A 15,534-nucleotide genomic window follows, 5' to 3' on the forward strand; every position below is an offset into this window, starting at 1 on the left:
TTGCATCCTCTACTCTCCCTCTTCTAGGCAGACTCGTTAACATGTTTTATTGTCCAACAATATGTTTCATGAAATCACATGCTGTGGCTTTTATTGTTAGAACTTGCTATTTATAGCGTCAAACCCCTGACAGAATCTGGGGAATACATTTTTCATAACATTGGTTTGTTTACATCCCAAAAGGCACCCTATTCCCTACATACTGCACTGTTTGAACAGGGCCCATAAGTTCTACAGTAAGTGCATTTATTCAACTGATAGGTCTCGAAACAGTGGGTGAAGCAATCTGTCACGTAAACGGAGTTCATTTCATGTTCAATATTTTGATGCGCTAGCAAACCGTTAATTGGCTTCTGAAATCAAGGATAATGTAATTATCAGCTGCTTCATTAAAAAGCAGAACTGTAAAATACCATCAAAGAGTGGGCCCATTAAAAATAAATAAAACGTGGATCAAACGTATCCAATGACATGTTCACATGAAAAGTATTTCTATGTGGTCTGTACTGCTCAATAGATCACTTTTCAAGAGTCAAGTCATGTTGCTATTATGGTAGCTGCAGTATGCACTTTACAAAGTTAGGCTTTAATTGACCAACTGGTAATTAGGTACTTATTTTAACAAGCAAATAAGGTTTACCAGCACATCAACAGAGGCAGCATGTATCAAATGACCATACGCAGACTTACTGTAGTGCTCCTCTGTGATCTCCATGCTCTTGAAGCCCTTTTGGTAGAACCAAGAGACCGCGGGTGCCGGCGAGGCGATGACATCACACACCACCTCTGCCGCCTCGCCGTGGCGGAACTCCTGGGGGGACCTCACGTCGCGGAATGTCAGCTTCTCTGTCACATAGGAAATGAGGCAGTGGGAAGTGAAGTCACATTAGAGACACGTCTTTCCCGGGAGAGGGTTACGTCACAACATTCGCGCAAGTATACCATTTAGAATGCACGGCCAATACATTGCCTCAGTCTAAGTAGTAGGCCAGGGTGGACTTTGGAACAGAGCCCGAGTTTGGGAAACGCTGCAGATGAGTAGAGAGTAAACTTCATTCTATAGCACAAACTGTTTTGCATATTGTCTATGGTTCAACACCACTGAGACAACTCAGATTATGTGTGTGGTCCAAAATAGTCCCATAAACATTCCCACAGCACATGGAATGAATCCTCCCGCCCCGAAAGTTCTGTTTGTAATCAAATGATTGATTCAACTTGTGCCGGTTTAAAGCTGTGGCACCTGTCTGACAAGCCCTGGCAGGTGGTTGATAGATTTCACCTGGGGAAAGCTGACTTGGAACCTGAGTTTCTCTTCTCTTAGAAAACACTCCACCACCCTCTCAGTGTGCTGGCTAGTTTCGTCAACTTATCACACGGCGTATGTGTGTATGGTGTATGGAGAGAGACATTGAGTGCGCGTGCGTGGCACGTAGAGTGTGTAACACCACCGGGTTATCCACTGTGTGTGGCAAAATTAAAGTGTGCATAAATCACGTGCATGGCCCTATTTATTTCAGTCCCTTCCACTAGATCACTGCAACCTCGCACATTAGCATTTTGCAATGTGATTTATGTCAGGCGGCTCTCCAAAACGTGCTTTTCTCTCCTCGCCGCCCTTTAACGTGCCTTGCATCCTCCTGACTCTGAATGTGAGATTCAACCCTCATCTGCCGGTTTCATTCCACGGCACGTTTTAGAGCTGTTTGTGTATACATTTTGTTTTTCATTTTCTCAATCCGTCGCTTGGTCTCTCTCTCCTCTCTCTCTCTCCATCTCATTCCCTCACCCCTTCTCTTGTGCTCTGTCAGTCCCTTAAATTCCCTTACCCTCCTCTCTCTCCTTCACTCACCCCTCTCTCTCCAGCTTTCTCTCTCTCTCGCCATCCATTTAATTCCCTCACTTCCCCTCTCTCTCTCATTCCCTCTCCCTCACACCCCCCCCCCCCCCTCTCTCCTTCCCCCAGTTCTCTCCCTGGGATTCAAACACGTTGTTGTACTTGTTTTCATTTCCCGTATCCTTTGTCGTTACCCTGCTCGACAAGAAAATCAGTAAGAAAAACAAATCCTCTCGTGTAACAGTCTACCGCTCGCTTGACACTGTCAAATTGGTAACACAGTGAGAATTTCTCTTCAGTCATTGCCCACATAGCTGCAAGGGCAACTGTCAAAGTGGGGTGACAAGACAATTTTCTTGGAGCTCCCTCAGGTGGGACATCGACTTCCTCCACTGTCTCCTATCTGAAGTGGATCTCTGTTGGCCGGTGCTGGAAACTCTATACCTGTCAATTACTCAGCAGTGCAGATAATTATAGTCTTTCATCGGTAAGCTATAATAAAGCTATAATTTGAGTTTGAATATGGATAGCTTTCGTCAGGTTGTGAGTTGTTATGCACGAACACATATAATAATGTCAAGACGTGTGCACGTGTGTGTGCGGAATGTCACGACTCACAAAATGGTCATGTACAGCACATTTAAAGTGGCTTCCATTTTTTTTTAGAACATGTGGTGTTTATCACAGGAAGATCATGTTGGGTATCGGCTCAGATTGGTGCTGGGTACTTTACACGCCTGCTCAAGCCCTTCAGGTGACTATCTCCATGTTACTTCTCATACTTACTGAACACACAGAGCTGAACGGTGGCTGACTGACGTTGTCATGGATACGGCTGCCAAGCTGTGGTGGTGCGTGAGAGAGGAGGTCAGAGGAGGTAGGGGGACTTGTGGAGCGGGTGAGAAAGGTAAGTGCACTCCAGAGGGGGGTGTGTGTGTGCGTGGAGGCATGCGTGGGCATGCCTGTGTGCATATGTACATACAAACACAGTACACACACACCACACCGGTGATCCAAATCAAGCGTCTGCCAGATGGCTACCAGCGGCAGAACTCCTCTGTGTATCACGTCCCATTAACGGCCACAGAAGATTCCCTCTCCCATACGATTAGAGCCTGCCTCCGTTGCCTACACACATTCAGTACTATCCATCACACACACCGCCAGACCCAGCGAACATTCATTACACTCTTTAATGGGCAAGTGGGTACGGCGGTGCAATGGAATGTAAATATGGTGTATCTTTATGATCTAACAGGGGAGACGGCGATGTATTCAACTCATGTCTTTGTATGTCTGAAGGAACCTACAGAGGCTGGAATGGATACAGAGGGAATGCAGAGAATGTGGTGTGTGTGTTCTTCTCTGTTACATATGCATGCAAGTGACACTCACGGTACATCTCCAGCACCATGGTGGCCTCCTGTGTCTGTCCCTGGGCGTCGGTGGTCTGGCAGCGGTAGATGCCCGCGTCCTCCACTACAGCGTTGTAGATGGTCAGCCTGGAGCTGTCCTCCCCGGTGTGCAGGGCCACACGCTGGGAAGACACGATGCGCTCCCCCTGGGGGTTAAACCACTCCAACTTCACCGGCTCGCCGATCACTGGGGAGGGAGAGAGAACTGTATAAAGAACCAAGCCGTAGACTCTGGAGCAGTATTTCCCAAACCTCCCCTTGAGTACCCCATCATTAGTTCCACTTATATATCCATAAGCACACCTGAAATAAATGGTAGGCTAATCAGCTCTTTTTCAACATGGGAAAGTTATGCTTCTTTGAAATGTATTATCCCACTTCGGGAAAACTCAAACGTTTTCAAAATGTATGGACATAAAAATATATTTTTGCAATTCACAGCCATTTACCATCGAGTTTTGCTTAAAAATAATAAGGTCAACAGTTCTGAAGCACCGTAAGCTTTGCTCACAGGTTAGGTTCTTTCTTGAATATTATCGCCCAGCCAAAATAACATTTTAAAAAACTGCTTGATTTACATAAAATTGGACCAATTATAGTTGCTACATTTGTTTTCCAAACTGTCGCTACCATAGCAACCATCTGCAGTTAGTATGTTTCCGTTTCCACGCTAGTGTAGACCTACAACAGACCTGTAACAGAATATTATTTGTTGTTCCAGTGCTAGTAGTTTTTTTCCGACATTCTTTTTATGAAGTTGCAGTTACGTTTTTAATATGAGTGCTGGACAAAGCAGCAAGAAACCGAAAATCTACCACTTTCACAGTGAGTGGGAGGAAGATCATTTTTGAAATACATAACCTGTCATTATGAAAATCACTGTATTCAAAACTGTGTAGATCAGTAAATTCTTAACATAAAGATTTTAAACTCAGGATTCTGTAAGAGCATACCCCAAGAAAGATATGTGTTTACTTATAGCTTCCTGTGCCAACCGGAAGTGCCTTTAATTGGGTCACACTGTCTGTTTTGAAGGGTTAAAAAAGTCACATCTTTCCAAAACTTCATATGTGTGACTAGGTAACCCTCCTGAACTGTAAATCAGTCATTTCTCCCAACAGATGTCAAAGAAAAGCTCTCTCTCTCTCTCACACACACACACACACACACACACACACACACACCAAGGATGGAGTGACAAAGTGCGGTGCTTAAAGACACAGAGAGCAGGCAATGGCATTACCATAATCTCTAGGCCGTGCCGAGTTCAACGAGATATCCCGCTTGACCGTAGCTCGCTCGGTCTAAGCGCAGTGACCATGAGAAAAGTAGGCCCAAAATGAAGCCTGCCCCCCAACGTCATTTGCTTTTGGTTGACAGTGAGAGAACCGTTAGGGTGAGAAGCACAATTCAACCTCAGGTACGTTCCTGAGGTCCTCCCGATCCGTGCAAGCCTAACCATGACCGTGTGGTATTAACCCTTAACAGTAAATCAGGGTTTTTTGATCTCACAGATTACAATGACTTCTCTCCCCATAGGAATACATTGTCTGCACCCCGTTATTCAACCTGAAGCCTATGTGGGTTATGAATGCCTTATGAGCCTGTCTTCGATGACAGTCCATCAGGCCACTATGAGGTCTACCTGTGTCGATTCTAAGCTTCCTGGACCAACCGGAAGTGGTTAAAATCACCCTAAAAGTGTATATCCATACCCTACCTGCAGTTTGATAGAAATAGTGCATTCAACCCTGTGTAAATCAGTCAGTTTTTATGGTAAATACTTAAAACTCAGGATTCTGTAAAAGCATACCCCAAGAAAGATATGTGTTTACTTATAGCTTCCTGTGCCAACCTGAAGTGCCTTTAATTGGGTCACACTGTCTGTTTTGAAGGGTTAAAAAAGTCAGATCTTTCCAAAACTTCATGTGTGATTAGGCAACCCCCATGAACTGTAAATCAGTCATTTCTCCCATAAATTAAAAAAACAACAACTAAATCACACACACACACACACAGCTTGGAAGGAGGGACACATTGGGGTGCGTAGAGACATACACTGCCTGCATTAGTTAACCTTGTTCGAACTATTAAAGAACCGTCAGACCTAGAGTTCCAAAACTTTAGAATCCTGTTCTAAACCTCAGGTCGATAGTGCGGGGTGAGTTACCTGGCTATAGAAGGTTCACGGACCGAGAAACAGCCTCGTACATTTGCAATAACTTCAATTCATTTTTGCATCACGAAAATGACGACATTTAGAAATGTCCCAGAGTCGCAAGACTAGGTGCATTGCGACCGCCTCGGCCCATATAGACGGACCCCAATGTTTCTGTCCGATAGCTCATTCAAGGACCCCGTAGCAAGGCATGGAAAAAAGTGGATTTTCAGCTCCAATTAGGGTCTTGCTCGGGCACCAAATGACCTATCAAGCCGAAACTTGGGATTCGGGGTCGCCTCAGCTAGGCCTACACATAACATCAGAACTGGACCCGCAGCTAGAACGTAACTACGTGTTTTACGTTTTTATTATGGTTTGAACAGAAGGCGTTGTGAATTTTGGGCCAGCTCTGAAGTATGTGATAGTTGGCTACTAAACGAGTTGGAAAAAGTGGGTTTGGTGTCAGTTTGTATCAGTTTGGTGTCAGAATGATATGAAATTGACTGATGGACGGTGACTTGCTGGTGACTATTGTCCATTTGCAATATGCTTAAACAGTGAGGTACCATCACCAAAGTGACATTTTGAAATCAACCCTAATGAGCGATGGAGAGGAACCAGAATCACTGCCCAGCCATCCCGAGTTCATCGGGCCAGTCAATTTCGCATTCCTGCAGGATTTTTGAGCATGACAAATTCGTGATGGTAAATGCCCATTGAACCATATTGTAAATGCACAGTGAATTTGCAAAAGTGAGAAAACATAAACAAATGGACATAATGAAATCAACACAACGAGCGATGGAGAAGAACCACTATCAATGCCCGGCCATCCTGTGTTCATCAGGCCAGTCAATTTTGCATTTCTGCAGGATTTTTGAGCATGACAAATTCGTGATTGTAAATGCCCATTGAAACATATTGCAAATGCACGTGCATTTGCAATATGATTCAATAGTGAGAAAAAAAATCACCAAATGGACATGATGAAATCAACACAACGAGCGATGGAAAGGAACAACTATCACTGCCCGGCCAGCCCGAGTTCATCAGGCCAGTCAATTTTGCATTTCTGCAGGATTTTTGAGCATGTCAAATTCGTGATGGTACATGGCAAATGGACATAACATCCTGATTTGGCATTTTCAAATCTTTCTTATGGCATTTGGCCAAAAAAAGTGACTTTTGACTTTCTATGAAATCATATTACAAATGGACAAAACATACCCTTTATCCACAAGTTAAAACAAAAACATTCTGATAATAAAAGTTGACAAAAGTATATTCTACAGTTCTTACACATGATTAATTGACAAAAAACGAATTAATTTTAAAAAACGGTCCAGAAAGATCTTTTTTAAGGGTGTGTGAAGTTTTCAAAATTTGTGCTATTTTTGACTTTTGACTTCCTATGAAATCATATTGCAAATGGACAAAACATATGCCTTATGCACAAGTTAAATTTAAAATATATATATATATATATAATAATAAAATTGGACAAAAGTATATTCATACAGTTCTTACACATGTGTAATTGACAAAAAAAATATCAAAAATTTTTCAAAAAACGGTTCAGAAGGCACTTTAAGGGGTTGCTAGGTTTTTGATTTTTTTTTCCACTTTTTCAAAATGTTACTTTTGGATGTTGACTTGTGTTGCATTTGCAATATAAAAAACCACGGTGGAGCGCACTTGCCACCTGTTGGATTTTTAAAGTGTTACATCTGGCATTTGCCATACGGCATTTGCAATCAACTTTGAACAAAACAACGCCAAATTGAGTGTTATTGTACACCGTGTATATGGTTTGTCCAGTGCCAATGACTTCCCATTCATTTTTGTCCATTTCAGGGGGGTGTTCCCTTACATACACTTAGGTTGGAGTCATTAAAACTCGTTTTTCAACCAGTCCTCCAATTTCTTGTTACAAAACTATAGCTTTGGTAAGTCGGTCAGGACATCTACTTTGTGCATCACACAAGTAATTTCTCAAACAATTGTTTACAGACAGATTATTTAACTTATAATTCACTGTATCACAATTCCAGTGGGTCAGAAGTTTAGCTTTGAAAATTACAGAAAATGATGGGCTAATTGACATCCTTTGAGTTAATTGGAGGTGTACCTGTGGATGTATTTCAAGGCCTACCTTCAGACTCAGTGCCTATTTACTTGACATCATGGGAAAATCAAAAGAAATCAACCAAGACCTCAGAAAAAAAAAGTGTAGACCTCCACAAGTCTGGTTAATCATTGGGGGCAATTTCCAAACGCCTGAAGGTACCACGTTTATCTGTACAAACAATAGTACGCAAGTATAAACACCATGGGACCACGCAGTCATAATACCGCTCAGGAAGGAGACGCGTTCTGTCTCCTAGAGATGAACATACTTTGGTGTGAAAAGTGCAAATCAATCCCAGAGCAACAGCAAAGGACCTTGTGAAGATGCTGCAGTAAACAGGTACAAAAGTTTCTAAATCCACAGTAAAACGAGTTCTATATTGACATAACCTGAAAGGCCGTTCAGCAAGGAAGAAGCCACTGCTCCAAAACCGCCATAAAAAAGCCAGACTACGGTTTGCATCTGCACATGGGGACAAAGATCGCACTTTTTGAAGAAATGTCCTCTGGTGTGATGAAACAAGAATAGAACTGTTTGGCCATAATGACAATCGTTATGTTTGGAGGAAAAAAGGAGGACGCTTGCAAGCCGAAGATCACCATCCCAACCGTGAAGCACTGGGGTGGCAGCATCATGTTGTGGGGGTGCTTTGTTGTAGGAGGAACTGTTGCACTTCACAAAATAGATGGCATTATGAGGAAAGAAAATTATGTGGAAATATTGATGCAACATCTCAAGACATCAGTCAAGAAGTTAAAGCTTGGTCGCAAATGGGTCTTCCAAATGGACAATGACCCCAAGCATACTTCCCAAGTTTGGTCAAATGGCTTAAGGACAACAAAGTCAAGGTATTGGAGTGGCCCTCACAAAGCCCTGAGCTCAATCCTTTAGAAAATGTGTGGGCAGAACTGAAAAAGTGTGTGCGAGCAAGGAGGCCTACAAACCTGACTCAGTTACACCAGCACTGTCAGGAGGAACTTATTGTGGGAAGCTTGTGGAAGGCTACCTGACACATTTGACCCAAATGAACCAATTTAAAGGCAATGCTACCAAATACTAATTGAGTGTATGTAAACTTCTGACCCACTGGGAATGTGATAAAAGAAAGACAATTTGAAATAAATCATTCTCTATTGTTATTCTGACATCTCACATTCTTAAAAACAAAGTGGTGATCCTCACTGACCTAAGACAGGACATTTTACTAGGATTAAATGTTAGGAATTGTGAAAAACTGAGTTTAAATGTATTTGGGTAAGGTATATGTAAACTTCTGACTTCAACTGTATTTACTATGGCCATCGAAATGTTAGCTATTAAAATCAGATCCAACAATAATATCAAGGGATTAGAAATACAGGGCTTAAAAACAAAAGGTTTCATTGTACGCTGATGATTCATGTTATTTTAAATCCACAACTTGGATCCCTCCACAGCCTCAGAGGATCTAGACCATTTTTCTAACCTCTGGATTACAACCAATTTATTAAAAATGTACTATATTACATATTGGATCATAAAAAAATACTACTTTTACTTTACTGTGTAGTTCACCAATAAAAGGGTCTGATGGTGATGTAGAATAAAAAAATAAATGATCTCACTCCAATACATTTTAGGAGAAAGGTAGCAAAAATAGATAAGATCTTGCTGCCATGGAAAGATAAAAACCTTTCTAATTGTGGAAAAATCACCATGATTAAGGCTTTAGTAATATCCTAGTTTACCTATTTGCTTATGGTCTTGACTACACTTAGCGAATAGTTTTTTATTATATGAGAAAAAAATATTCAATTTTATTTGGAATGGCAAGCAAGACAAAATTAAACGGGCCTATTTTTATAATTAATATGAATTTGGAGGGCAGAAATGATTAAATATTAAAGCATTAGACCGCTCACTAAAGGCTTCAGTCATGCAAAAGTTATATTTAAATCCAAACTGATTCTCTAGCAAATTAGTAAGAGCGTCTCAACCTATGTTCAAGAAAGGCCTTTTTTTCCCCTTTATTCAGATTACAACCTCTCATCTCCCAAGTATCGTAATTTTTAAAACAAGCCACAGAAAGTTGTTTGCAATTTCAATTTAATCCATCAAAAAAAAAAGAAAGAACAAATAATACAACAAATATTGTGATTAAACTCAAATATACTAAATACTAACTGATAAAATAGGTATAATCTTTGTAAATGATATCATAATACGACTGGTGGAGTTGTCAAACATGCAACTAACCATAATTACAACCAACTAATTGCAGCATAACCACAAATATGGAAGAGGAAAGTAGAAGGGGGAAAAGTAAGGAACTTGTCTGTCAGCTCTGCATTAAAGTCCATAATTGGTTAAAGAAAATCGTGAGAAATAAAAAAAGTATACCAGTTTCATTTAAGTTTCATTTAAGGACCCAAAAATTGGCAGCCGTCCCATATATTTTGTTGTACCAATTCCATGGCACATGGTGTATGAACTGATGTGCAAAACCATGCTGGATTCAAAACTTATTAAACAGAATTCTTGCAACCAACAGAATGTTATTTACATGGGGGATACAACCTTCCCAGCTCTGCAGATTTTGCTGCGGAGAGGCAGAATCATTAGATACTTCATTTTGGTACTGTCCATATGTAGCTTGTTTTTGGTCACAGATCCAGGAATGGCTGAAGAATTGCAACATTTACCTGGAGCTAACCCTGCAGATAGCACAACTAGAGGAAGGACAAGAGTTAAAAATAAACATAATAAATCTATTGTAAAAAAATATGCATAAAGTATGTATAAGCTGGATATACAGGCATAAGCGTTGCTGTTTACTAGTTTGCTCCAATTATGGGAGGGGTGGTAGGGTTGGAAAGTAATAAAATAAATATATAAAAAAGATGTGTATGAACACTGCCGTTCAAAAGTTTGCGGTCACTTAGAAATGTCCTTGTTTTTAAAAGAAAATTACATTTTTGTCCATTAAAATAACATCAAATTGATCAGAAATACAGTGTAGACATTTTTAAGGTTGGAAATGACTACTGTAGCTGGAAACGACTGAATTGTAATGGAATATCTACATAGACGTAAAGAGGACCATTATCAGCAACCATCACTCCTGTGTTCCAATGGAACGATGTGTTAGCTAATCCAAGTGTATCATTATGAAAGGCCAATTGATCATTAGAAAACACTTTTGTAATTATGTTAGCATAGCTGAAAAATGTTGTGCTGATAAAGAAGCAAATAAAACTGACCTTGTTTAGACTAGTTAAGTATCTGGAGTGTTAGCATTTGTGGGTTCGATTACAGGTTCAAAATCGCCAGAAACAAAGGACTTTCTTCTGAAACTCAGTCTATTCTTGTTCTGAGAAAGTCTACTCCATGCGAGAAATTACCAATAAATTGAAGATCTCGTACAACGCTGTGTACTACTCCCTTCATCGAACAGCACAAACTGGCTCTAACCAGAATAGATAGAGTGGGAGGCCGCGGTACACAACCAAGCAAGAGGACAAATACATTAGTGTGTACAGTTTGAGAAACGATGCCTCAAGTCCTCAACTGGCTGCTTCATTAAATAGTACCCGCAAAACACCAGTCTCAACGTCAACAGTGAAGAGGTGACTCTGGGATACTGGCCTCTGTCCAGTCTGTGTTCTTTTGCCCATCTTAATCTTTTATTGACCAGTCAGATGTGTTTTTTTCTTCACAACTCTGCCTCTGACACCACCTGGTATAAAGGTCCTGGATGGAAGGAAGATCGGCCCAGTACATCACGGGCCATACGCACTACCCTCTGTAGTGCCTTGCGGTCGGAGGCCGAGCAGTTGCCATACCAGGCAGTGATGCAACCAGTTAGGATGCTCTCGCCGGTGGAGCTGTTGAACTGTTTGAGAATCTAACCAAATGCCAAATCTTTTCAGTCTCCTGAGGGGGAATAGGTTTTGTTTAGCCCTCTTCACAACTGTCTTGGTGCTCTTGGAAAATGTTAGTTTGTTGGTGATGTGGACACCAAGGAACTTGAAGCTCTCAACCTGCTCCACTACAGCTCTGTCGATGAGAATGGGAATGGGGGCCTGCTCGGTCCTCCTTTTCCTGTAGTCCACAATCATCTCCTTTGTCTTGATTACGTTGAGGTAGAGGTTGTTGTCCTGGCACTGGTCTCTGACCTCCTCCCTATAAGCTGTCTCGTCGTTGTTGGTGATCAGGCCTACCAATGTTCTGTCATCGGCAAACTTAATGATGGTGTTCGAGTCGTGCCTGGCCATGCAGTCATGAGTGAACAGGGAGTACAGGAGGGGACTGAGCACACAACCCTGAGGGGCCCCTGTGTTGAGAATCAGCGTGGTGGATGTGTTGTTACCTACCCTTACCACCAGGGGGCGGATGTGGGTCTAGGGTTTCTGGGATAATGGTGTTGATGTGATCCATGACCAGCCTTTCAAAGCACTTCATGTTACAGATGTGAGTGCTATGGGTTGGTAGTCATTTAGGCAGGTTACCTTAGTGTTCTTGGGCACAAGGACTATGGTGGTCTGCTTGAAACATGTTGGTATTACAGACTCAGACAGGGAGAGGTTGAAAATGTCAGTGAAGACACTTGCCAGTTGGGCAGTGCATGCTCAGTGTTCACGTCCTGGCAATCTGTCTGGCCCTGCAGCCTTGTGAATGTTGATCTCTTTCAAGGTCTTACTCACTCACATAAGCTAGAGAGCGTGGTCACACCATAATGCGGAACAGCTGATGCTCTCATGCATGCTTCAGTGGTACTTGCCTAGAAGACAGCATAAGTAATTCAGCTCGTCTTGTAGGCTCGTGTCACTGGGCAGCATGCAGCTGTGCTTCCCTTTGTAGTCTGTAATAATTTGGAAGCCTTGCCACATCCAATCAGCGTCGGAGCCAGTGTAGTACGATTCAATCTTAGTCCTGTATTGACACTTTGCCTGTTTGATGATTCGTCAGAGGGTGAATTTTGGCCCATTCCTCCCCAGAGCTGGTGCAACTGAGCAACTGAGTTGTAAGCAGCCTTTCTCACACACGCTTTTTCAGTTCTGCCCACAAATGTTCTATAGGATTGAGGTCAGGGCTTTGTGATGGACACTCCAATACCTTGACTTGTCCTTAAGTCATTTTGCCACAATTTTGGAAGTATGCTTGGTGTCATTGTCAATTTGGAAGACCCATTGCGACCAAGCTTTAACTGATATCTTGAGATGTTGCTTCAATATATCCACATAATTTTCCTACCTCATGATGACATCTATTTTGTGAAGTGCACCAGTCCTTCCGGCAGCAAAGCACCCCACAACATGATGCTGCCACCCCTGTGCTTCACGGTTGGAATGCTGTTCTTTGGCTTGGAAGCCTCCCCATGTTTCATTCAAACATAACGATGGTCATTATGGCCAAACAGTTCTATTCTTGTTTCATCAGACTAGAGGACATTTCTCCAAATAGTACGATCTTCGTCCCCATGTACAGTTGCAAACCATAGCCTGGCGTTTTATGGCGGTTTTGGAGCAGTGGCGTCTTCCTTGATGAGCGGCCTTTCAGGTTGTGTCGATATAGGACTCATTTTACTGTGGATATAGATACTTTTGTACCCGTTTCCTCAAGCATCTTCACAATGCACTTTGCTGTTGTTGGGTATTGATTTACACTTTTTGCACCAAAGTACGTTAATCTCTAAGAGGCAGAACGAGTCTCCTTTCTGAGCAGTATGACGGCTGCGTGGTCCCATGGTGTTAATACTTGCAAACTATTGTTTGTACAGATGAACATGGCACCTTCAGGCATTTGGAAATTGGAAATTGCTCCCAAGGATGAACCAAACCCTTAACCTAACCCTTGTGGAGGTTTTGATTTTCCCATGATGTCAAGCAAAGAGGCACTGAGTTTGAAGGTAGGCCTTGAAATACATTCACAGGTACACCTCCAATTGACTCAAATGATGTCAATTAGCCTATAAGAAGCTTCTAAAGCCATGACATCATTTTCTGGAATTTTCCAAGCTGTTTATAAGGCATAGTCAACTTATTGTATGTAAACGTCTGACCAACTGGAATTGTGATACAGTGAATTATAAATTAAATAATCTCACTGTAAACAATTGTTGGAAAAATGACTTGCGTCATGCACAAAGTAGATGTCCTAACCGTCCTTAACAAGACATTTGTGGAGTGGTTGAAAAACGAGTTTCAACGACTCCAACCTAAGTGTATGTAAACTTCCGACTTCAACTGTACATGTACAGATTACCTTAAGTATCCTGTAACCCGCACACTGACTCGGTACCGTTTGCTCCTGTATATAGCCTTGTTATTGTTATTCTTATTGTGTTACTTTTTATTATTACTTTTTATTTTAGTCTACTTGGTAAATATTTTCTTCTTCTTGAACTGCACTGTTGGATAAGGGCTTGTAAGGAAGCATTTCACGGTAAAGTCTAAACTTGTTGTAGTCGGCGCATGTGACAAATAACATTTGATTTAATTTGGTTTGATTCGACTTACAGTTGACCGCGGCAGCTCTAGCAGGGGAACATTTTTATGAACTGACTTGTTGCGAAGGTGGTATCCTATGAGGGTGCCACGTTTAAAGTCACTAAGCTCTTCAGTAAAGTCATTCTACTGCCAATGTTTGTCAAGGAGATTGCATGGCGGTGTGCTTGATTTTATACAAATCCCGAATCCCCTAATTTTAAGGTGTGTCCACATACTTTTGTTTACAGTCGAGGCCAAATGTTTTGAGAATAACACAAATATTAATGTCCAAAGTTTGGTGCTTCAGTGTCTTTAGATATTTTTGTCAGATGTTGCTATGGAATACTGAAGTATAATTATTTTATTGAAAATTAACAATTACATGAAGTTGATGCAAAGAGTCAATATTTGCAGTGTTGATCCTTCTTTTTCAAGACCTCTGCAATCTGCCATGGCAATTAACTTCTGGGCCACATCCTGACTGATGGCAGCCCATTCTTGCATAATCAATGCTTGGAGTTTGTCAGAATTTGTGGGTTTTTGTTTGTCCACCCGCCTCTTGAGGACTGACCACAAGTTCTCAATGGGATTAAGGTCTGGGGAGTTTCCTGGCCATGGACCCAAAATATCTATGTTTTGTTCCCCGAGACACTTAGTTATCACTTTTGCCTTATGGCAAGGTGCTCCATCATGCTGGAAAATGCATCATTCGTCACCAAACTGTTCCTGGATGGTTGGGAGAAGTTGCTCTTGGAGGATGTGTTGGTACCATTCTTTATTCATGGCTGTGTTCTTAGTCAAAATTGTGAGTGAGCCCACACCCTTGGCTGAGAAGCAACCCCACACATGAATTGTCTCAGGAAGCTTTACTTTTGGCATGACACAGGACTGATGGTAGCGCTCACCTTTTCTTCTCCGGACAAGCTTTTTTCCGGATGCCCCAAACAATCGGCAAGGGGATTCATCAGAGAAAATGACTTTGCCCCAGTCCTCAGCAGTCCAATCCCTGTACCTTTTGCAGAATATCAGTCTGTCCCTGATGTTTTTCCTGGAGAGAAGTGGCTTCTTTGCTGCCCTTCTTGACACCATGCCATCCTCCAAAAGTCTTTGCCTCACTGTGCATGCAGATGCATTCACACCTGCCTGCTGCCATTCCTGAGCAAGTTATGTACTGGTGGTACCCCGATCCCGCAGTCGAATCAACTTTAGGAGACGGTCCTGGCGCTTGCTGGACTTTCTTGGGCGCCCTTAAGCCTTCATCACAACAATTGAACCGCTCTCCTTGAAGTTATTGATAATCCGATAAATGGTTGATTGAGGTGCAATCTTACTGGCAGCAATATCCTTGCCTGTGAAGCCCTTTTTGTACAAAGCAATGATGACGGCACGTGTTTCCTTGCAGGTAACCATGTTTGACAGAGGAAGAACAATGATTCCAAGCACCACCCTCCTTTTGAAGCTTCCAGTCTGTTATTTGAACTCAATCAGCACGATAGAGTGATCTCCAGCCTTGTCCTCGTCAACAC

General features: G+C 42.0%; 1 protein-coding gene across 4 annotated transcripts in view; it reads right to left on the reverse strand.

The window, feature by feature from the left end:
* Positions 1-15,534, reverse strand: part of LOC110527591 (neural cell adhesion molecule 2) — a 413,004-nt gene that overhangs the window by 105,844 nt on the left and 291,626 nt on the right. For all 4 annotated transcript variants that reach the window (XM_036983098.1, XM_036983099.1, XM_036983100.1 and 1 more), the window contains 2 exons: positions 3,233-3,439; positions 691-846 (listed from right to left, as the gene is read on the reverse strand). In XM_036983098.1, the coding sequence (XP_036838993.1) occupies positions 691-846; positions 3,233-3,439 (363 nt within the window). The remainder of the gene's footprint in view (positions 1-690; positions 847-3,232; positions 3,440-15,534) is intronic.

Source organism: Oncorhynchus mykiss, chromosome 7, assembly GCF_013265735.2.
Source record: "Oncorhynchus mykiss isolate Arlee chromosome 7, USDA_OmykA_1.1, whole genome shotgun sequence".
NCBI lineage: Eukaryota > Metazoa > Chordata > Actinopteri > Salmoniformes > Salmonidae > Oncorhynchus > Oncorhynchus mykiss.